This window comes from Bombus pyrosoma, linkage group LG9 (assembly GCF_014825855.1).
Source record: "Bombus pyrosoma isolate SC7728 linkage group LG9, ASM1482585v1, whole genome shotgun sequence".
Taxonomy (NCBI): Eukaryota; Metazoa; Arthropoda; class Insecta; order Hymenoptera; family Apidae; genus Bombus; species Bombus pyrosoma.
Genome location: NC_057778.1, coordinates 9,469,469 through 9,493,504, shown reverse-complemented (window position 1 = coordinate 9,493,504; position 24,036 = coordinate 9,469,469). Strand labels below are relative to the sequence as shown.

The window sequence follows — 24,036 nt, the reverse complement described above, 5'->3', positions numbered from 1 at the left end:
TAAAATTTCACACGGCTATAAAGATTTGATGCTATGAAAAGAAAAAAAAATATATAAAACCTTATAACAGGATGCTTCATTCGAAAATAACGTTCAAATACTTTTTGTAGCCACTGTACATGCACGTACGTCTATAAATCGTACATTATGTATCAGCGACGTTTGGTTGCACTGGTGACAACATTAATGATGTTTGGTCATCGCGATTGATTATTAAACGAGCTAAATTCAATTCGTTAGAATCGTTCAGAAAAAATACTTGATACGAAACTTGTCCAATAATTTTTCTACTTTTCTACGCAAAAGACCATCTGAGAACTTGCACCTAAAATAACTCTGCGTATATACGTACATACGTAATTAGCATATTTGGTCAACGTAACGATGAGTTGCCATCAACAACCTAGCCAACGACAATTTGTTTCAATTGCGGATTACGGTATCAGGAAGGAACGAATTCGCGGATACGAAGAACGGGACGAGCGGTTTATTCATTCGTCTGTGGCCGGGTTCGTACGCCATTGGTGCATATTTCGCACGTGTGACATCATTCGCGTGATGTAATCGCACGGCGAGCGACTCCCACACGATCTCAGGACGTAAAGCAACGAGTTGTTCACGGTACACGTCTGGAAATAAGCGGTACGTGCACTTGACAATATACGATCGTACATTGCTTTCCTTCCATTTGATCGCGATAAACCCGTTCTCTGCAATCATCGTACAAAGTCTCTGATGTAACGATCCAATATAATTTTTCAGTCTAATAACTCGACGTATCTGATAAATGCCTAGTTCCTCGAGTTTTCGTGATAATGATACGTCAGTCGGCGTTGCATTTTTCTTTCAATTTTATACGAAGAATCGTACACGTAGTGAAAAGACGATTGATTACACGTTTTTTCGTATTATATTTTCTCTTTAAATGTCTACAAACTGTTGACCAGTTATACCGGTAGTATAAAAAGTCTTATTTTATATGATGTAACGACCAAAAATAACTTTTCGGTCTAATAACGTGGCGTAGCGTATCTGATAAACATTGCGCTGCTTGTCGAGAACAAAAATACCTCGTTTCTCTACTCTTCTTGCGACTGCATAGAATCGCTGCAGGAGATTGTAACAACCTAGTAGTTTTTTCTTTTTCGAAAAATTATCTCGCGACGTATCGTCGTCAGCCTTAAAATAAAACTAACAGATAAGACAGTGTGTACGTATTTCTGTAGTTTTAAGAGCGCAATTTCAATTCCAACGGCTATATCCGTCGACCAAGAGACAGAATAAAGAACGCCTCGGCAAACTGAAAGAATTTGAGGAAAATTGCACAAACAGTCGACGGAATTCTTATCATCGCGCTTCGCTTGCAGCGCTCCAAAGCCTCGATTATGTAATTTCAATCAACGATACGCTATAAAAGTTTGTTTGCTCGATCGACAGGATGAAATCATGCGCGCAATTATGTTTTATTCATTCTCGGATTGACGTTGCTCTGTAAAAGGACTCGCGTCTCAAACGCGTGCTTTACCGTTTCGATCAGAATCGGCGAACGTCGAACATCCAATTACCGTGCAGTCTCGTTGAATTTTACATTTTTATAATTAACTTTTGCGAATAGATTACTTTCTTATCTAACGATAAGTATCGTTGTTCGAAAAGAAGTTACACAGATAAAAAGTGAAAAATAAAGAGGACGATTCCTGTGAACTTTTGATACGAAAAACTTTATTTGCAAGAGAGTGCTGTTTCAAAATGTTTAACACATACATAATAACAATAATAATATATAACATGTACATAAAAAATTACTAGGAGCGTTGGAAATCCTACGTGAATCACTGCACACTACATAAACCTCGCGTATATCGTTTCACTGTTTCATTCTTAATATATGTTAAACGATAGCAATTCGTCTTTTACACGATTCCAGCTTATCTTTATCCTTATCAACAATATCTGCAAGCGTTTATCCGCAATTAATAGGTTCACCGTTTCTCACTGAAAAATATGCACGGTTACGCTGCTGCAGAATCTTTATTTGCCGTTCCAGGAATAACTTCTACGGTATATTATTCCGTACACATCTAGAATTAGTCACGCGTTCGTGGCATCGAAAAGTTGCACTTTCGTTCGCCTCCGCTAATTTCAAAGGTGTTTTAATTACAGTACGATATACGTTCGTAAAATATCCAGATACTTTGATCGATTTCCAGCGACTATAACTGAATTTGACCAAGATTACGCGCGGAACAACGTAAGAGACAAACCCGTGCAAATAAGATTGCTTCGCGATTGTTATCTCGGCGGAGATTGCGTGAAACGTACTCTGGAAATAGTACACACGTGCTCAATGCGCTGTACGTATCTATAACGCCAAGTAGAAAACGCGGCGTCTCTTTAGAAATTCAGATTCCTCTGGCTCTTTGTAAGGAGAATCGTACTTGCATACGAGTAGCGATGAAAAGAAGAGAGGATAATTACGCTAAGTTGTGCACAGAATGTTGCACGAAACGAGTTGCACGCTCCAAGTATGTAGTTGAGGACGATACGTAGCTGCGTGATGGTGGAGCTGTAGGTGTGGAATAATTGGATTTATTCGAATTTTCTAGGGATTATTTTTAAATGGATTAAAAGAATGCAGAATAGGCGAAGAATTTAGATGTACCTTTCATAATATTCTTGTTAAGAGTAGCTTAACTGCATTTCGTAATTTTCATGGTAATCGTTATCGTAAGAAAATTTATCGTAAGAGAAAGAAAGTTGTTATCGTCTAAAACTACAATTAGAATGTACTTGTCGAAATAATCAGATAATCGAATATTTCCAACTAAAGTGTCGATACTTCAAGAATCACGTGAAAATACGATCCTCCAAAATCATCGTTTCTTCGTTCCAGAGTCGAACCTCTCTTCCTATAACATTTCTCCTCTCTAGCATTTATTCCAACTTTATCGACTCGTCCACGGAACACCTACACCTCGTTGAGCGTCTCTAATCTCGATCTATTTCTCCATAAGATATTCCAATTTCGCAGTCATCCTCGGAAATCGTTATTCCCTCGTCGCTTCTTTTATGAAAATTTATCAAGTTGCCGCATATCGCGTACACGATACGTCCATAAAAATTGTTGTTCGAACGCAATTCCGCGTTTTCGTACGATTGTCCAGCTTCGATTCCATCCGCAGGATACACCGGATACTAAATTTCGTACTAAGTTGAATTCGCGTGATCCACAGGGCTCGTGCTCTTGATCCACGCCCTTCAAAGCTCCTTCGATTCCAGCAAGTACATGACGACTAATACATCACGACCTTACGACGTATTCGCGCGGGTAGCCGTGCAAAAACTCAAGGAAAACCACGGTAAATGGATACGGGCGTCGTTCTTTCACGGTGACATTTCGTTGCTGAGCGCGGAACGGAGTTTCAGCCAAGTGAGAGAACGCCTTAAGACCACATGGATTGCCACACCGAAATCACACGTTTCGCTTAGGACGCTACGGGAGTATTTTTATTATTCAAAGCATATAATGGAAAAATAATAATAAATTGATGATGTAAGACAACATTCTTCCCCAATGGACCGTTTATCTTATTGGTGGTCACGGGTGACCACCGTGGCGCCTTGGTAACTGTTGATAGCGACATATTATAACAAGGCTTTGTTTATTTCAACAAACCACTCGCATTCGTTATTTCGTCGTAAGCAAAACGTGCAGAATATGTTGTTGAAACGTGTAGAAGATATTAGTTAACGGTATTTGCTCATTTTATATACAATAGCAAGGTATGTTCACACTTCTAACATCAATTATATGATTATAAAGCAGCATTTACGATTATTTTTTAAGCTGTGTTTATAATAATATTAGTAGATTACCCCTCAAAGATATGGACGCAAACACAGTGCACCGTTAGATGCAAGATTTGTTCTCTTTTTTTTTTATCGATGTTCTAATAAAAATGTTTAATCGTTCAATGGGGCAATTTTTATTTCAAAGTATCTTCTATTTACCGGTTATATTCAAAATGCCCTGACTGTCAATTTTCATTCAATTTTTGCAATTGTAAGAAGTTGAAGCGCTCCGGTCACCGATGACCACCGTGGCGTCACAGGAGAAATCGTGGCCGGTCATGTATGACCAACGTGACAGTCAAAGTGTTAACGAAGAAAAATTCTGTTTCGAGTAGGATACTAGAGGATTACCAGACACGTGAGTTAGCCAGAAAGAAGAAAAATTGCCTAGTTCTGTTCCCGCACGCGTTGCTTAACCTTTGATTTGTAAGAGTAGGACTGAACGGGGTCACGGATGCCTCAGGATATATCCGTACTTTCGAATTTCATCCGCCTACGTGAACTATGCTCGTCTAATCGTGATCTCGGCTTCGTCTTTTTGAACTTTGATACGCGATTGTTCCTCTCGAATCTACCCTTCCCCGGTATCGCACTTTCGTACGTGGTTCTAGCGACGAGAGTTGCGTACACGAATCCTTTAAATTCGCATCGATAATTTAAAATTTCTCTCAAAAATTCAAATTATTCACACGATTGGAAGATAATTTTATTTTATCTTGCGATTTTCATAGCATTCTTTTTTCCTTTTTTTCTTTTTGCTATCCAATATTCTCCGAAATGTACGATTATCCTTTGAAAGGAATTAACAGTGACACAAACATTTAATTATATTATATTTAGTTTAGATCGAGCGCAAGGGAAAGATGATAATTATTTTGAAAAATATAACAAAGGCGAAAATGTTCGGACATATCTAAATTAATGTTTCGTCGATGTCTAAAAAAATTGTACTTATTTGACGCTGATCTATTATACTTCTTTTTTTAAATAAAATTGTTCTAAGCTATGTTCCTTGTGCTTCGCTAACCGCACGATTATGTCAGAAAAGTAATTCGAACATGGAATGAATGAATCATCCAAGCAATGCCATTTAAAGAACACTTACTAGACACGTAACGCATCCAGCTAGTCAGATCATAGGATAAAAGTTATCGCGTTTCCTCTGAAATATTTAGATCAACGCTTTCCAATATATGTATAAACGTTATACTGCTACTTTCGCTGCTTCGATCGGAAACGCATAAATCGCTATTTCTTTGAACGTTGAAAGAAACCTTGAGCTCCATTATCACCGAACGTCAAATACTGAGTCACTTCGTAAATGCCAGGGCGATTTTTTAAATAGACTGATCGATCTTCTCCGCGAGGATATCGACAAATGAATCCGTACAGGAAGATCGCCGTTCCCCAATGACACGTAGTTTATCGTAGTAAAACACAAAATCTCATTTCCCGTGACTATAGCAGAACACCGTTTAATGGAACGAAATTTTAGTCGATGCCCCATTAACTGAACTTTTGCTGATCGAGTTCACTTGTCTAAACGTGAGCTCCTATTATGCGAAAAATCATAAGTAGCAGAGGAAATTGATGAGCTCCTCTATTTTACGAATTCCAATTATACAAACCGTTCCACTGTAATTTAGCAAAAGAAATCAAGCTTCTCTGTCTATCTGGTTTACGACATTTTCCATACACTTTTCCGAATCGGTTTGAACGAAAGAATAAAAATCCTACGTCGACCCTGTCAAAAGAATTTTTCGACACGAAAATACATACATCTTCGCTAAACTTAACGAAAATATTCGGACTCTCCATTCGCTCGATACTTACAAAATGTTCGATATAGTATTTTCAAGTCACCCGATATACTTTACACGAGCAATCCGACGAAAAGAATCGACATTGCTCGTCGACCCAATTTACCGATCGTTTGAATGGACCGAAGACCGGAGGAGCAGAACAAAGTAAAGCGAGAATGATGAATGAAATTCTTTTAGTGTCTGACAGACACTTACGGTAAATTAAGAGCAATTATGCGAGCACCGGTATACTTTAATGAACGTTGCCAGAAAGCAGAGGAGAAGCAAACCAACGGTGCAAGGGTATAAAGATTAGCTCTCTGCCTCGACGGCTAACAGTGGGCGGGGTGAAGTGAATCACAAAAGTGAATGACACGATCATCGAGGAAGGTTAATTTTACTCGCTCTAGTGTAGGATTGACTCGTGGAAGAACTTCAGTACCGGGAAGAATTCCATACTTTTTATTCGAGTTTGATCGCTTGTAACGTTCATTAACTCTTCGCATCTAATTCCTAGCTCTCTGTAATCTATCCCACTTGTCATGATGTTTCAAGTAGTCAAATATATACGCAGATGATGGAACAAGTAACTTCTAAGTGACACAGGATGTCATGGAAAATTAATAGCTGCAATACCGTTGCTTGCAAGGTGATTTGGAAAAAAAATTCTTGCATACACAAATGTTAAATGATTACACCTATTACGTAGGAAGCTTGTGATAATCATAGGCTCAAACCGTAGTTCGCGTAACCGTTCACGTTATAAAAAGAAACATGAGAATGATAAAAGAGCGAGGAAAAGAAATGCGATTATATTGAGAAGTGTTATGATCTTCGCTTGTAAATTCTGCTCTTAAACTTTCCTTTTTTCATCTTTTTTATTTTTTTTTTTTTTTTTTTTTTTTTTTTTTTTTTTTTTTTTTTTTTGTTACTTGTTAACATTTTCTTATTTATTATTCACGTGTATTATTAATACCACCATATTACTCCTAGTTATATCTATTTACGTAAATAAATTGTTTTACGCTAAGAGAATTATTTTACGCGTTATTTAAAAAGAAATTATAAAATTACTCGACACGTATGTTCTTTCGTTATAAGAAACCCGCGGTAGGTTGACTTCTTGATAAATCAATACTTCCAACGGAAGAAACATTCTTCTACTTCTCATCTCTCTTACTTATACACGTCGATTTACTGCGTCTTCGCATCGTCATCTTTTTCTCTTGCTTATTTTACTCTAAGATTAATTGTCCGACAAATTTACGAAAAAAAGTTCATAGATAATCGAAGCAAGGGAAGTTAAAAGTTGAAAATTTCGTCGTCGTGAGAAAAATTGGAATTGTCGAGATGTCTAACGAATTGTTTCTTCGTTATTCGCATAGAAGAAATTAAATAGACGCTTTTCAGACGACCTTTTAAATTTTAATCGATCGGCCAAAGGATTGAAATAATATTACATAATAGCGTATTTAACATGAACTAACGTAATCGATCAAACAAGGCGACCAACTAGTTATAAAAAAAAGGGAGTAGGTAAAGTCCAACTACAATCAAGGAAACTAGGACCGTCCTAGTTACGACTAGTCGTGGAAACATGACTGAAAGAAACGGTACCGCAAGATAACAAGCTCTTTGTCCTTCGACGTGAGAGCGCGAGGCTTCCGTTTCCACCGTCAACCTCTAAAATCCTACAATTTGCATACTTATATACGCTCCCTTTATACGCATTTATTCGCAACTCAACGCTTCTCTGACAAAAATATAGCTTCAAAAATCTGCTATGCCCTTCCGTTCAGTGACGTCCTTCGTCTTCGTTTTCATTCCAATCGTACCTGTGTACCGTTAAAATATTTGCTTACGAGAGAGATATGACGATCCGTGGTACACTTTCGTCTGACTTTGAAATATTCGATAATCTCAAATATACGGAACTCCTTGTTGAGCTTCCTCGATGTAAACAACCACCGGCAATTCTCTTCTTTGTCTTTTTCTGAGCAATCTCATCAGCACCGAGTTTTCACCTTCACCTTGACTCGAAAGAAAAAGCTCCACGACCTTCTGTCCGGTCTCTCTCGCAACCTCTCTCTCTCTCTCTCTCTCTCTCGCGACCGCTTGTAAATTCGTTTCCTAGAGGAAGTGGATGATTATAATATAGCGGTCGTAACACAGTTGTCAGCCGATCGAACAAAAGGAGGCTCCTTCAGACACTTTAACAATTTCGCGAAGGAGTCTACTTCTCTTTTTTTAACTCTGAAGCGGCCGCATTCCGCGACACGAGACTGAGACACGAGACGATCGTATAAATAACAATAGTCTCCGCTATAATTTTTACGATTAGAAACATTCGTATTTCTCTTACTTCTTATATTACTCTGAAATCTTTAATGAGTAACGTAATGATATAATCGCGCGGACTTAGTTCAGATTTAGAAAAAATTAAGCTAAAAGAAATAGTACATTCGACGCTACTGACGCGTATAAGACATCGACTCAATTATTTTGCTTGCATTTTAAATAACACTGCTGAGGCAATTTTTCTGTTTCGACAGGAAGATGTTAAGAAAAGAAGGCTAAGACTAAGAGCAAATAAGCGGTATGTTGACATAAATATTATTAGTTGAAACAAAGATCTTTCGGACGAAGAGAAACACAGGATGAGACGTAGAGAAATCTCATTCATAACGAAACACGTTTCAAAAGTTCTCAGTAATGTCAGAAATATTATACGTAATAACTCAGCGGTATTTCTAGAAGTTACCTTGGAACGTAATTGTCTCGTTAGTCACGAAAGGATTAAAGGTACGTACCTTTGTCGTAGTAAAAAATAAAAGATCGTTTTCAAGAATTTACTTAAAATAAAGAAAAACTACTTATATGTAATAAATATCTTTTTATTGAAGAAAATATATATTCCCGTTTCGTACTACATCAGATCGAGTAATTAGATGGAAGAAAAAGGTCGATTCGTTTTGAACCTCGTAAACGTATCCCACTTAACAGCGTATTATTCGTTTCGTAATATTTGCCGAGTTTATAATCGGTTCTCTGTCCGTAATAATAAATACACACTCGAGGCACATCCACCAGGTGCGTACCTGCCTGGGTACACCATTCGATATCGTGCACAAAAGAGCACGATATAGACCGAAACGCCGCAACGCTGAAGGTAAGATGAACTTACCACTCGCCACGAACACAGCCAGGCTATTGATTTTCCAGCGGAGTCACCGTGGCGCCAATGTTTACGATATATATTATATACCGGGTGTTTCATCGTGAATAACCGTTTGTAACATTCTCAAGCCTATCGCGAAATTTGATTACTCAATTTCTATATTTTCACATTAAGAAGAATTCGTGCTGAGTGCTAAGACGTTTCACGTGAAACCAAAACGAGACATCATGAGTACGAATAAGATCTTTTTCGTATTTTCACGTCTACGCTACAGATATTTTTCAACGTTAGAAAAATATAATTGGGCGGAAGAATACCGAAAGACTGCGGTTGTAGAGTTACACGCTGGAACCACTGTAGCGTGTGTGACTGTATAAAATCATCGTATTTGCTATGGCTTTCACGTATTAATTAACCAAATGCAAGTATTCTCTTATCTTTTATTTTAATAACGCTCTCGTATAACTACGAATTAGTAGCGTCACGAGAATGAGAAATGGAATGAAGTTTTAATTAATTCTTCCTCTTTAGTCTCTTTAACTGCGACGCAAGCGAATACGGTGCATTGTTACCGACACAAAAATCTCCTTTAACGAGTCCCACCTCGAGCAGACCAGAATAGAATAACAAAAATTACCAGCGCAAGTATCTTTCAAAATCATAGAATGCGACAAGGATCATCCAAAATTGCAACGAAGAGCAACCCGCTCTGATATATTCAAGAATTAATTACAATTTGACACTTTCCCGCAAGTTTATCGATGACGGTAATGTTTCTGATCTTCCTAAGTAGAAAAAAGAAAGCTCGATTACAAAGACCGTATAGACATTGACAGAGGCACTAGCTTCTAAGTCGTATTTGCAACACATCTACGATTCTAATCGATTCAAATCGATCAGTTGATTAGCTCAAGAGTGTGATTGATGGTCACTCTGTAGATGAAAGTTCGGCAATACTTAAATGTCAAACGAGAATAGCTGTAACATAATTGGAAAGTACGAGATGAAATGAGAAATAGTAAGAGACTTTGATCGACCATTTTTTACATAACCACGCGGTACATTTAGTACGTATATCCTGCTTGTACCTGCGTACAACTATCCCAGAGAGGTACTACCCGGCATATACTACTACGGTACGTAAAGGACTTCGTTATTATTTTGAACCGCGTCAACTAAGCTCGAAATAATACCACTTCCTTTAGCCGGTTCAAAGGCAATAACAAGATATCTCGGCGACTTTCAACCTTTCCCATTTCATGACGCGTACGAACTAATTACATACATAAAATTCTGCGGTACATCAAAAAGTATATAATATTTGGTTGAAGACGAAGCGTTCACACCGGGCAGCTACAGTTGCTTTTATTCTAGCCGTTTACTTGCCAAATTGGTAAACTCCAGAAAACGAAAAGTAGAGAAAATCGACGACGGTACGGCTAATTATCGGTATCTTGCGCATCCCACCGATTTCGATGATTTTTTAACACCCTGTAGAAATCGATATTTCGAACAACTCTTTCCCATACGTAGAACCGCCGCTCGGCCATAGTTTCCCAGATATAGACAAAACTGCCGATACCACTACAGTGAACTCTGCCTGTATAATTACGTGTTCGTGACAGCGTTTGCCCTCGTATTAGTTGGCCGCCGTCTGGTAAAACGACATTTAACCCAAACCTACATAAACTACAAACAAAAGATAAAGATTAGGTACGGGTTAGATATTATTGTATCCGGCCGCTAATATTAGCGCACACGCTGTCACGGCCGTACGTATAATTATATACGCAATTCTATATTTTATATTACGCATAGAACTCACTGTGGCGGTAGCGATGGTTTATCGCGAATATCTCGGGAACTAAAGTAGAGTGACGGTCATATGTATATAAACAAGTTGTTCAGAATCGCATCGCCGACAACATGTATAATAATAATCGAAACCGGTAAAGTGAATGAAACATTGATAATTATCAAAGTATGTAAGACAGACGTTAATCAAGCGCTTTGGCATTAAAGTTTTTCGAGCAACGACCTCCGTGAAATTAATCTCTGTGCTTCTGGATTATTTGCCACGCGATTACTCAGTAAGTGGGATAACTGAGGTATAACGAATACAGAGGGACAATGAACGATGAAAATCGAGGTGGCTGGGGGGCGACCTGATTTCCACTGTCCCCGGCTGCAGCGGAGGCCGTCAACAATGCGACTTTATTCGACTCGGAAGAGGGGTCCATTGGTTAATGAGGTTAAGAGCGAGACTAGACGATGCGATGAGTCGAATACAGAGTAGACCAAGTATAGTAGCCTCCGTAATATAGTAAGGTTGTAAAATCGATACCCAGTGTTTGAGCAAAAAAAGATTAGCTTCGCTATGTTGTTCGAATTATCTTTGATCAAATCGTATTTTCCTATCGTCGAATAATTTCTTAAATTCAAGGGAAATGTCGAGGCAATTTCCTAAATTTCAGGATTAATCGCAGTGGTAACGATTTCGTTTTCGCTCTGATTTTCTCAAAATATTAAAACTACTCTTCGCTCGGTTGAGATTAAAGTAAGAGTGAAATACATTGATATTCGAGGGCCCTGAGAAAAGACGGACCGCAACTTTTGTCATGTTCGACTCGTTTCGAAAAGAATAGAGCGCTATAATAGCCCTGGGTATGACAGCATCGCTTAACACTGCAATTCGCAACTTCATTATATCGTAGTAACTGTCCTTACTCGACCACGAGATATTTCAACGTGTAGAGTTAATATTCGTAAAAATTGGAGGTCTCTGGTTTGCGTATATTTAAATGTACGAGCATACGTGTATTAAACGCATCTATGCTTCGATTTATCCAATCTTTAAGCTTGAAAGTTCGATATGGTGAAAATGGGAAAATGGTGGAAATATTCACAGCCGTGGTCTGTTTTCGTTCCTTTTTTGGCTACCGAATTGCGTGCCACAGAATCCAATATTGGATCAGTGAAACTATTTTCAGCGATGCGGAACTCCGATACCTAAACTGGGTGAATCGAATACCGAGAAAGGTCGTGTTAATTAATTCGTCCTAGATTCTATCAAATCATTAATGCAAGTAAATATTCAAAGATATTTCTTCTCTGGAAATGAATTAATAAGTAAAAACTGTTGCCTTGTACATTGTCGTGACTGTACAGAATAAAAATTACTTCAATAAACATTATTCGGTACGAGGATCAAATAACTTTCGTGTACGGATGTTTCTTCAACTCCCATGCTTGCAAAATTATTAGACAAGAGTCTTTGTTGCCTCCCATATAACTCAAAGTGTTCGAATACTCGTGCCAGCATCTATTTATTTCAACTCGTGTATCAAACATTTTACCTTGTCCCTAACAATTTCACCCCAGCAATTTCACATCGGATCTTCGAGTTGCGTTTAACGATTCGAGTGCATCAGACGACGAGCCTGATACAAAGTGTCCATGCGCATGGTATCTTCCGGTGGGCCCGATTATCGTCGCGCTCGGATCTGAAATTCCTTGGCAGCTGGCGTGCTTTCCTATTTATCGAGGATGACTCGGCGTGCAGCATCGAAAGGTCAAAAACCTGCAACTTGTAGGGATTCAGAAAAGCAGATTCGATCCTCGCGGCCGTCTGCGTACAAGCAAGCTCGAGAGATCAATAAATACAGTTATACCGACTGTTCCGTGCAAACGATCTCATAGTAAAAATAAACATCTTCGCTCTATAATGCGCTATTTACAAAAACGCTTCAGCTAGTCGGTACCCTTAACTACCACTATTATATTCTTAGACGTGCTGAAATTTTCGAGTTGTTCTTGTCAAAAATTATTTATTCTAAAATTAATTTAACAGCTCGTCGTTCCCTTACTCGTGGCCGACCACGTATTTTCGGCGGATGAGAAAATAAATCGAACGGTGCACGAAGGCCGAAAAAATGCCTCGATTAAGGCTATGGAAGCTGGTGCATAGAGCATGACTAGTAGTCCACCGCTGTGGACGAAACTACGTCACGTCCGCATTTAAGTTAATCCGCTGTCGGCCGACTTGGTTACCTCCGTCATTTACTTGAACGCCGTGCTACAACGCATCGTTTACCACTTAAAGCTGCGGCCGAAAATTTACACGTCGGACTCAAGGTGATCGCTTTCGGCTAGCAAACGCTAGAAAGCGAAATTCATCGAGCTCGAGAAACTTGAGAAACTAGAGAGAACGTCGAATGCGTTTATATCGGATAGCTTAGAAATAACTTTTTAATTAGGATCATACGTGCAATAGATTAGAGAAGTTTCGTTGAGTAGGAAATATTTAAATAATATTGTCGTTAGATCGATGATCGGTTGACGTATAACTTGGAAATATTTTAATTTAAGAAATAAAACAGCGAGGATGGATTGCGAGAGAAGATTCTTTCGAATTGTAAATGATTTAGACGAATAATATGAAAGTGCGTCTGTCTGATGCTCATTTCCTAACTTTGTTTTCTCTCGTGTCAAGACGCTAGATCCGTTCAAACGAGACTATAAATAGTTTAGCGGCGAAATTGGTCGATAAAAGAGTAGCTAATCAAACGAAGAACAACTTTCGAAATAGATCGACGTCTTCGTTTAATTCTGTCCCTGCAAAATGAAAAATCCTCCCGCTTATAAATACACTGGCCGTGATTCATCGCTAGAACGATGCGACGAATCGAGAGGACAACGAAATAGAGAAAATATCGTAGGTTCGATGATATGTAGCTATTGTTGATAACGGCGCGCAATTCGGGAGGAAAAAATAGAAATATCTTTTGCCAATCGTCGTGCCAGAAAACAATGTTTCCAGTTACAAGAACTTTCCCGTCGTTTTACACCCGTTTCAATTAAGAAATTGAACATTGGTTAATTAGCGATAAAAACTTCAAATTAGCTGGATCGGCCACACATCTCGAGAACTAGTTTCTTTAGATAAAGAAAAACAAGAACAATAAGAGAGTGGGCACGTTATCGAGCACACAATTGCGTTAAAGATCCAGTTAATATTTGTCTATAATATTACATAATTTACGATCTATGTTATACAATTATTTTTGCCAAGATATTACAATAATGTTTATCATAAGCTCCATACAAAGATATTATAGAAAGATAAATGAACATACGTTAAATAATAAAAATAGCAATTTAGGAAATAGTGAAAAAATAAATAAAGAGATAAAAGTAAAAGATAAGAAGATTAATTCAAGATACAACGAAAAAAACTACGAATATGTAACTACGTAAATGGAGAAGAAAAAGGTAATTAATTTCTAGAATTATTTAATTAGAGATTCTGTGCCAATTTACGATCTACGAACCAACATCATGCGTTTAAAAAAACGATTACGTTATGCGGCTTTACTTTTTCGAAAAAATTAATTCTATTTACTATTACAGTCAAGAAAATTTCAACATTCTATTACAATACACAATGAAAATGTAAATCAACTGAATACGCTAAGCATAAAAAGAGTGAATTTACGGCATTTTAAAAAGGGAAGAAGAAAAAATCAACGATGCAATCCTGTTGCTCGGATATTACAGATGTTATCGAATTTAAATAAATTTCGTGCCCATTGCTGTTTTACGAGCTTTCTACGAAACGTATTCGAAGAAACGAACCGTGTAATTTAAGAATCACCTCAAGATAATAAGTATGCTTTAACGTCGATGAATAATACATGAAACAAAGGATTACAAAATATTTTATACTTTTTGCGCGCTATATGATTTCCTACTGACCTATACATAACATAATATAATACATATATGTAATGTAAATATCCACTCTGTGCCAGTAAATGGCACAAGAAACTCGGGAATTTGGAATATTCCATTCATGAACTATCTCCGTCTCCTCGTGTACAGTTATTTTCCTGCGTGAGAAAATACGAATTGCATAACAGCGAAACGATCTTAAAATCTTAACTACAAATGAAGCTAGATAATTAATCAGATAAAAGTTAGAGACGAAACACTGGAAACTCCTCGAAACTTAGGAATTTATTTTATTTTATGTTACTTTTATTAATAATAATCAAATGGAGTTCGCGTATATAATTTCGCAATTTCTATTGCGAAGCAGTAAAACATAAAAATTTAATTACGTTGCACTTTGCCTTCAAAAACAATTCGATTTTCTGACAAAAATTTCTTAAGATTTTAGTTCCTGACAAAATTTCTCCGCGGGAGAAAAAAGAAAAAAATAAGCATTCTGAGTTTCCATTCTGAGTCTCGATATCTCAGAAAATGTGACAGTTTCGCGAATCTAAAAATTCAGTTTCGATTCATCGTTAAATAACGATATGATCGTAATTATACAAGGAATTAGGTAATACGTCTATAGGAAGGTACACGCTGAAAGGAAGCTGGAAAATTGATGAGCGCGGTGCAATGTCCTTAGTACATGTATATGTATGTGCTCCCGCACTTATTAAATGTTACGCCGCAATATCGTTTCCCTATGGCGCATGATAAACGTATGGATACGCCAATCAGGGCAGAAAAGTTGAAAACGTCCCTTGGGTATTTTTAGAAGGAAGCAATGTAATCTGTCCTCCAGGAACACGACAATGTAACATGCCTATAGTATCTGCAAATATGTTTATCTAAGTATCTAAAAATAGTATTTATATTTAAATTGACGATAAAAACGAATTCACACTGTTCGTCTACAGCGAAGCAGTATAAATTTGGCCTAACTGAATTTAACAGAAATGAAATTTTCCGAAGAAGTAGCATTAAATTTGCATCGTTTATTAATAGAATTTATATTCGACAATTAACCCGGTGCTTAAACTAGATCTATCTAGTCTTAACAAGTATATACTTTATATTCGGATATTAATGTTGTTAACATTAGTAATTTATAACTTGTAAAATTTCACTAATAATATCAATTCAATTGTGCAAGAGTGTCCTAGTGTTGATCATAAATAACCATATTCACAATTACATATATACTATATCGACTGATGACATCATGCATTAACATAATTTACATACAACTTCTTTGAAAATGCATCAATGTTCGCTTTTGAACCATCGCATTTAAGAGACATCCATTGAAACTAACGACTATTTCATGAGTAAATACCAATGATCACAACGCAGCCTTTACACCCTAGGACCTTTTCCACTTTCCAAAAAGATTCCCTAAATTCTATAGGGCATTGAATGAATGAAAACATGGCTGAGCTATTATCAACGACTACAATGATTACCAACGACTTTGTCAAGAGACCACCTTTGATGCAAGGTAAAAATTTTCTAAGAACCACCGGCAAAAAATGTTTACACTGCTTCAAACAATTACCGGATCACGTTACCAAGTACGGGAACTGTAGCAAATACCGGAAACAAGAGAATACTATATATATACACTATACTATACTATAATAATATAATATTATATATATAATATGTACAATATTTTTAATATATTTATAAAAATTTCTAATATATTTAGTCGTTAGACTGATTCATAAGAAAATAACCATAAGTGGTGTATAGTATGTATGATCACTTAAGGATTTATTTCACAAAATTCTGTCAACAAAAAGTATCGAATTCTGTATAAATTTATTTATAATAATAAGATAAGTATCTATCTCCGTGCGGTTATATATCATTTGCGCAACGTAACGTTTTAACGCTCGAGCATTGTTCCGGTTTGAATGAAACAGGCAGATGTCGCCGAAAACGTAATCCGGAAGAAGCGATCGGCACGACACTAATTTATTAATTTATGCCGAAGACGCGCACACGCCCAAGCCCGGCAACGGTGACGTAACTGTAAACACAACACTACAGAGAACCAACAGCTATTACTAAATCAAAAATTAGATTTATCAAACAATTATTACCATTATTTCCACGTTACTAATATTTTATGTAATATATAATCTTTTGTACATGTTACCTCGTCATTTATAATTGTGAAAACGTTTTAACTGGAGGTTAAAAGTTTCGAGATATTCGATTCGAGATATGTATCGACTATGCCAGTCTCAAATGTCATAAACATAAAAACAGATATGTATAGATATATGCGGTTAGGATCGATATAATAATTTCTTGTTCTAATATTTTGCCGTGTAAAAATTTATTATAATATTTTACGAACGATTGGAAGGTTTTTGACAATGACTCAGCACCGAATTCGGTATCATGACGAAATCATTTATACCGAACGAACTGGCAATTTATAACACAGTCACCAATTAAATAACTATGCCGCGTGATTGGGTCATTTTTATTAATGTTGCTACGAGTTCCGGGTAAATATAAATAAAAATTATTCACCGGTATCTATATCACAGTTATGGATATTTTTGAATTTTATACGTCCACACACTTTTCGCACGCATGACATTTTCTAAAAGTTATTTTGAAACGAAGTATAAACACAATCATCGTCAAATGTCCATTTTACTGTGTTATCAAGATAAAACAGCCCCGAATACGCACTTCTAAATGATTAGATTATCTTCGGTTAACTTTTCCAAGGAATTATTTTTCAACGTAGAATACAACGACGAACCATAAGAACTACAGAGCGTAAAATTCATTCGAACGTGTATCTTTAAAATCTTGAATATCTCGCGTTACTTATTTTCAAAACACCGCGCGTATATTTTTTAGGTCAGCGATGAAAACGGCGTTCGATTTTATATACGGCAAACAAGTAGTCTGATATTCCGGCGAACGATGGTACAATGCTTGACAGATTTTCAGTGGAGAGCAAAATTAGGTCACCGACAGATAGGGCGTCTTGACAGGTGAACAAAACCATTCAGGGGACACCGTGTAGCGGAAATTAAAGACGCTATAAATGCGAACCCGAAAGCACAATGATCTTACTTCAAAAGAAATAACGGGTATTCATGGTATTAGCAGAAATATTCGTCGTACAATCAAGCGAATTGTTCCTTGAACTACCATAATAATTCAAATGACCAACCCATCATTTTTTATAGAAATTTAGATTAATAATGATGCATTTTTAAGGGATTTTCTATGATTTGTTATAAGATACATAGATAATCTTACTTCTTCTTACATTATGTATCTTTCATTTTCATTTCTTCGATAAAAGTTTTGTATCTTAATTGCATACAGTTTTAGAGCTATACATAAAAGTAAGAAGATTACGAATGCTCTTACATCTGGGAGGTGAAACGAAATAGCTTATTTAATAGCACAGTGGGCACAGGTTCGTTATTACTAGAATCAATGCAGCACTTGACCGAAGAAATTGTAAAAAGTGAAGCGATTACGATAAATGACAAACGATCTCACGTACCATTGGAATATGAGTGTCGTTCGAGCGCTGTCAAAAGATACGTGTAACGAAATGGTGTGTAACGATTCAAAAGTAAAGAGAAATCGGGGAAGCTAAGGCGGCACACGCCATTTTTATCTGTAAAGTCCGAGCCGTCACGAGACAGCCGATCGTAAAACTTGATCGCTTTCGTGTTTTCGAACTGAAACCAGAGGAAATGGTGTACATACCTTCTCGTGAGGATACCCTGCGACAACGTTTTATCCCAGTACTCGCATAAAAACCTGCCGATGTACACCAAAAACCACCGATAACGATCCACACAAATCCATCCACACACTCGACCGGCGCGCAACTGACTGAGCGCATACGGCGTCGACCTACGCCAGCGTAGCTAGTCCCAGTTCTCATCCACCAATAAGAAGCACGCGTAACATTATGAATGTCTGCAGCAAACCGATGTATAATTTTCGTAGGATGATATTTTTAATGATAAAGAAATGAAAATGAAAGGTACAATGTAACGGAAAAATAAAATTATCCATGTACTTCATAACAAATCATAGAAAATCCCCCCAAAGTGTACCATTTTAAATCTGTAGAATTTTTATGAAAAATTACGAATTATTCATTTGAATTATTCTGGTAGTTCTAGGAACAATTGGAATGATTTTTGAAACATTCGTTTAATTATCTAACAATGTTACATCGGAATGAATATTGTAAATCATTTTCAAAAATGCTAAAGATGTACATTTTTTTTTTTTTTTTATTAATATAAGTGTATTGATCATTTAGTTATGGAATAAATAAATAATCGTTTTCCTTGTGCATTGTCTTCTTCTTATGTATTGTTTTTGGATAACATACATTTTATAACCAATAGAATACTTATTAAATAATTGTTTTTGAAACAAATTTACTTTTTATAATTATAGAGTCTTTATAAAATTATGCGTCAGTAATTTGCAAAATAAGAAAATATTCCTATTAAGTTTTATTAATGTAGTTACTTCATTATATATTTATATCGTTTAAAAATGTATGAATAGCAATTTTTTGCTTAATATCTATAATATGATTTTATCGTGAGAGTAACTAAGAAAGTAAGTACATTTGACCTTTTATTACACAAATTTATATGATTAAAACGTTTACAAGTGCACTTGTATCGGTACCGTACCTGCCTTGTAACAGCCGGCGTAGGAATACAAGATAGCTTATGACATCACTAGTCCCGTTTACCCATATTCTGGACCGGGCACGCCCCATCCTCTACGTTACACATTATTACGAAAATTTATATGACAACCATTCAATTAAGAGAGAAAATTTACTTTGAATATTCAAGAAATATGAAATATAGAAGAAAGTTCTAAATAAAAGAGTAAAACTTACATATACAGTATAAATAATCGCATTCGTTCTTTCGTTACGTTTCATCATTCCCTAATCCAAAATTAATTATTGGAACATCTTTATTTGATATTTTTCAAACGTTTGAAATTAAAGAGTTGAAAAATAATATTTCTTTAATTGTTTATAATTATGTCTTAAAAATAACATGTATGTATATATAATGTAATTAAATTAATTTTTTGAAATATCTTCTTAAAGATAAAAATATAAAATGGTATTACAATAAAAAATAAATTTAAAAGCAGATCACAGCAAATATAAATAGAAAGATAAATGGAAAATGTATACATTTATATACACATCATAAGCAGAAGGACATCACAATGTACATTTTACATCACTTAATAATTAATATAAATACATTTTTTAACTAGATATAGCTTATGCCTTACGATCTTGACACGAATAATGTACAATATCGCCATTCGGATACCTCGCAAACGCACTGAAAAATAATTGATATAGTAATTTCTTTGCACGACAATCACAGTCAATATTATTCTATATAGTATTTAAATACCGACCTCTGATTGCCGAATCTCTTTTTACACACTGGACATATATTGAATTCCGTCATAAGAACGCTCTGTGATTCATAATGCATACGCTGCTCTTGTACTTGCAAGAGTTCAGCGTAAAGTAATCCTTTTAATACTTGTATCCTTCTTGCAGTGTTTAACTTTTCCTGCAAACTGACTTCTAAAAAGTACTTAATTCTACCTATAGGAACTGTATCAGGCAAAAGCTCTAATGCCTTTAGTGGATTTATCTTTGATGCATGCTTCTCAAGCAGCTCAAGTGCCATTTCCAAATCGGGCTCTGCTGTTCTTTGCATTTCTGGGATACATCCTATAATGTGTTTCTTATAATATTTAATATAATATTATATATATTATTATATTAACTATTAACTGTTATCTTAAAATGGACATAATATTGCACACGTCGAAATTTTACCTGTGATTAAAACTCCTTTATCGTCGGGTTTCAACAATTGTTGAATAAGCATTACATAGACTTCATCAGCTCCATCGGATTGTTTTTGTTTATCTACAATTTCTTGATCTAGAAATAAAAAAGTAATTGCACGTTTTTGTAAATAGACAGTTTTAATGCTTCAGTTAACACATACTTTGATATCTAGTATATACGTTATAACAATACTCAGTTGCTTTTGCTATATCATTAAGAAGACTAATATATATTGAAATAGCTTGCTGATGACGTCCAAGTCTTCCAAGAATAATTGCACGCTCCTCGAACAAATTATCAAATGGAAAATGTACTAATATCGTTTCAGGAGTATAATGCGTAGATTTTTCTAAAAACTGTTGCAATTTTTGTCTTATATGTTGGGCTGTTTGTTTTTCGGCTGGTGTAGCATTTTCACTCATACACGCTAAACATTTTTCTTTGTATTGATGTATTAAAACATTATGGAACAAGGGATTAGTATCTTCCCAAACATGTACTACATATTCTAAATATGTTATCACTAAATCTTTGTGATGACATAGAAGATAGTCCAATACCTTTGGTCTTGGTAATAGTTCAACTTGCTGGAATTATAAATATAATTTACAAAAGAATTGTAAAGCATTATATGATATGCATTACCTGCATATCTTCCATGAAAATTCGAAGTCCTTGTTCTGGATCTTCATTCAAAACCCAACCAGCAAACTTCAAAATTAAATCCATATGATCTTTACCAAGTTGTTGCAAATATTGTATCGTTCTTGCAGTGCCCTTTAGACTAGAATCATTCTCTTTTGCATGCTTTTCCAGAAGCTCCAATGCTTTTCTATGTTGTCCCTTGGTCTGATATAATATAATAAGTTCAGGATATTTTTGATGCATTAACAAAGTTTTTTCAGCTTCTGCTAAATGACAATGATTTAATCTGAGCAATGGTGCTACCAATGCGTCAGTAGTCTGTAAAAACATTTCATAAACACAAATTAACTGACATTAGACACTACTTATTATGAGCTAGAAATTCTAAATTACCTGTAGATAACATTTTAACAGAGTTGTGTCTATAATCTTTAATAATTGTTCTGTAGCTACTGCTGTCATATTCTTTTTTCCATTCACTACAGATTTTTCCTCATTGTTATCCTTATCCTTGGATTTTACATTACCACCCATTAACTTATATCTAACTTCAGTAAGAAAAATTATTAATGCACGCAGACCTTTTTCTAAATCATGGTCTTGGAGCTTAGGCAAAGTTGGATCACTGACTTCAGGATTACTGCTAGATGGTGTAACTAAATCAGGAAATAACATTATCACTTCATAAGGATCTGTTCCTATTTTTAAGAACTGATCCATTGCTTCTTGAAATCTTTTGTTACGAAACAGATGATGGGCATACAGTGTTTGAATTTTATATATTTGTTTATGTTTTTCTTCTTCTGTTATATCGGATAAGCTCTAAAATAACGAAAAACTTTATTTTAATATTTCATTGAATTAGAATAAAGCAAATAATTAAAGCTACTATTAACATACAGTTAATTTTATTGCTAACTGAAACTGAGTTTGTTCTAGTAATGTTCTAATTTGATGTGTTACATCAACTGCTCTCACACACCAAACATGACTAATTGATGCTACAAAAACTTTCCCTTGTTTGCATCTGTATATAAGCCTAGCTTTGTTTAGATCTTTTATTGTTTGAATATGCAGACAACCCTCTATAGTATATACTTCTAATCTGTCATGAACAATTCCAAGTAAATAAGGATCATCCCAAGCTAAAATAATTCAATTTTTATATTATTATACACAATTCAAGAAAGAATTACATAAATGTTTTTATCACAATTATATATATTTTATACCTAATGCACTTGGTGTATCTGACCATTTTACTGGATTATGTTGAATCAGTTCTCCTCTGGTATCCATAACAAATGATTGAGAGTCTTTTCCTAGTACAAAGGAATTATCAGACAATTTTGTAACACTTGGTTCAGGAGATTTTCCAGTTGGAAATAATTCTTTGGTTTTTCCATTTAAATTCAACGTTGCGTATGATAATCCACGAAAACCCAAAATTAATGTTTCACCACACCTTTGATAGAATTAAGATATTTTGTTATCCTATCAGGATACATAAATTATTTTGCATTTAACATAGAACACATACCAACATAATTCACGTGGAATATCTGGCACAGTTAATTCAAAACCATTAAATGTCTCAAATTTTTTTCCTCTTGAATTATATAATTGTAGCTTACGTTTCACAGCAACACATAAGTGCACAACTGTTTGATTTTCACCATTTACAATTTGATTTGGTTTTATATCTAAAGCAAATAATGTGGCACCACGAGTCTTTTGTAATTGATAAAGTTGTTGAAAGTTTGGAGAGTTCAAATCATGAATACATACTATATTATCTACAAAAAAAATACAATAAATTAGATATACCATTTTTGATTCAAAAAATCAAAATAAAAGTACCTGTTAAAATTATAAGCAAGTTATATTCTGGTACAACATCTATCTGAGTGATACGCTTTTTATTGAAGTTTTTACTATGACGTAACAATTCTAATTTGTGATTGTCATCTAATACAGATGGTACATTATACATAAGAAGATGACCCTCTCTTGTTCCAATCAGTAAATTGTCATCTGAAACAGTTTGTTATTATTCACTACACTTGCATATAAATATGAAAAAAAATTATAATTAAATATATATTAAAAATAAGTAACAAAAAGTACATTTTACAAAGATGCAATAAAAAATAATTTTATATCCAAAAAATGCTAAATATATCCACATAAAATTATACATTTAGGGTTAGAAACTTTTAGTTTTAAGGTTATATGGTTCCTACCGTACGCAGCCATAGATTCTATTTGAACAGAAATATTTAATATTAACGTTTCTTCGTAAGCGTCGTGCATTTTGACGTTTAAAAAGTAAACTTTTTTATTGCTAATTTCTTTACAAACCCAGAAATTAGAAAATCAATTTTTTAGCATTAGTAATCGATTACATATGTACAGCTGACATTCGAATATGTTTGACAACTAACTCAGACTATGATCAGACTTAATATAGTACAAATCCTTTGATACACGACGCAGATAGTAAAATTCTATGTATAGGTGCAACTAAATACAGAAACTATAGTAATAGCAGTTTGAAAGGAATAAAGCATTAGCAAGTTATAGAACATTAGTATTATATCATTTATTTTATCTATTACAATAGATGCATTTACAACCTGTTGCAATAAACATTTTGCATTATTTTAAGTTGTATAAAATAAATTTTTATTTTATAATCATCATTTATTATTTATCTATACGATCAATGTTTTTTAAAATTTAATACAAATGTGTTACGATTTTAATTCGAAAAAGATCTTTAGCTTTTTGAATCCACGGTTTATTGTCAAAAGATTCATAAATTACATCAATTTATAATGAACAAATAACAAAAAAATTCCAAATTATATGTT

At 35.1% G+C, this 24,036-nt stretch overlaps 2 protein-coding genes and 1 long non-coding RNA gene across 9 annotated transcripts in view; 1 reads left to right on the top strand and 2 right to left on the bottom strand.

The window, feature by feature from the left end:
• Positions 1-18,553, bottom strand: part of LOC122570509 (spectrin beta chain) — a 38,661-nt gene extending 20,108 nt beyond the window's left edge. For 6 of the 7 annotated variants that reach the window (XM_043732901.1, XM_043732906.1, XM_043732909.1 and 3 more), the window contains exon 1: positions 18,358-18,553. In XM_043732901.1, the coding sequence (XP_043588836.1) occupies positions 18,358-18,538 (181 nt within the window). In that variant the 5' untranslated portion in view covers positions 18,539-18,553. The remainder of the gene's footprint in view (positions 1-18,357) is intronic. The other variant, XM_043732902.1, reaches the window with a different exon arrangement.
• LOC122570517 lies at positions 358-16,161 on the top strand. The gene is made up of 4 exons (XR_006317826.1): positions 358-642; positions 8,207-8,456; positions 8,558-14,103; positions 14,242-16,161. It is a non-coding gene; the product is annotated as an uncharacterized LOC122570517 (long non-coding RNA).
• A 1,249-nt stretch (positions 18,554-19,802) lies between the features above and the next one.
• LOC122570511 (vam6/Vps39-like protein) lies at positions 19,803-23,939 on the bottom strand. Its single transcript, XM_043732912.1, has 11 exons — positions 23,407-23,939; positions 23,024-23,197; positions 22,704-22,959; positions 22,396-22,628; positions 22,064-22,308; positions 21,557-21,985; positions 21,164-21,481; positions 20,679-21,105; positions 20,504-20,611; positions 20,071-20,395; positions 19,803-19,991 (listed from the first exon to the last, which is right to left on the bottom strand). The coding sequence occupies exons 1-11, from the start codon at positions 23,474-23,476 to the stop codon at positions 19,928-19,930; spliced, it is 2,649 nt and encodes an 882-aa protein (XP_043588847.1). The 5' UTR covers positions 23,477-23,939; the 3' UTR covers positions 19,803-19,927.
• Between the last annotated feature and the right edge of the window lie 97 nt (positions 23,940-24,036).

Bases quoted from the DNA above. Each gene is read 5' to 3' on its own strand.
- LOC122570511 (XM_043732912.1), bottom strand. From the start codon at position 23,476: ATGCACGACGCTTACGAAGAAACGTTAATATTAAATATTTCTGTTCAA. The intron at 23,198-23,406 runs GTAGGAACCATA...AAACTGTTTCAG, and splicing joins AGAATCTATGGCTGCGTACG to ATGACAATTTACTGATTGGA. The intron at 19,992-20,070 runs GTCGGTATTTAA...ATTATTTTTCAG, and splicing joins AAGAGATTCGGCAATCAGAG to TGCGTTTGCGAGGTATCCGA.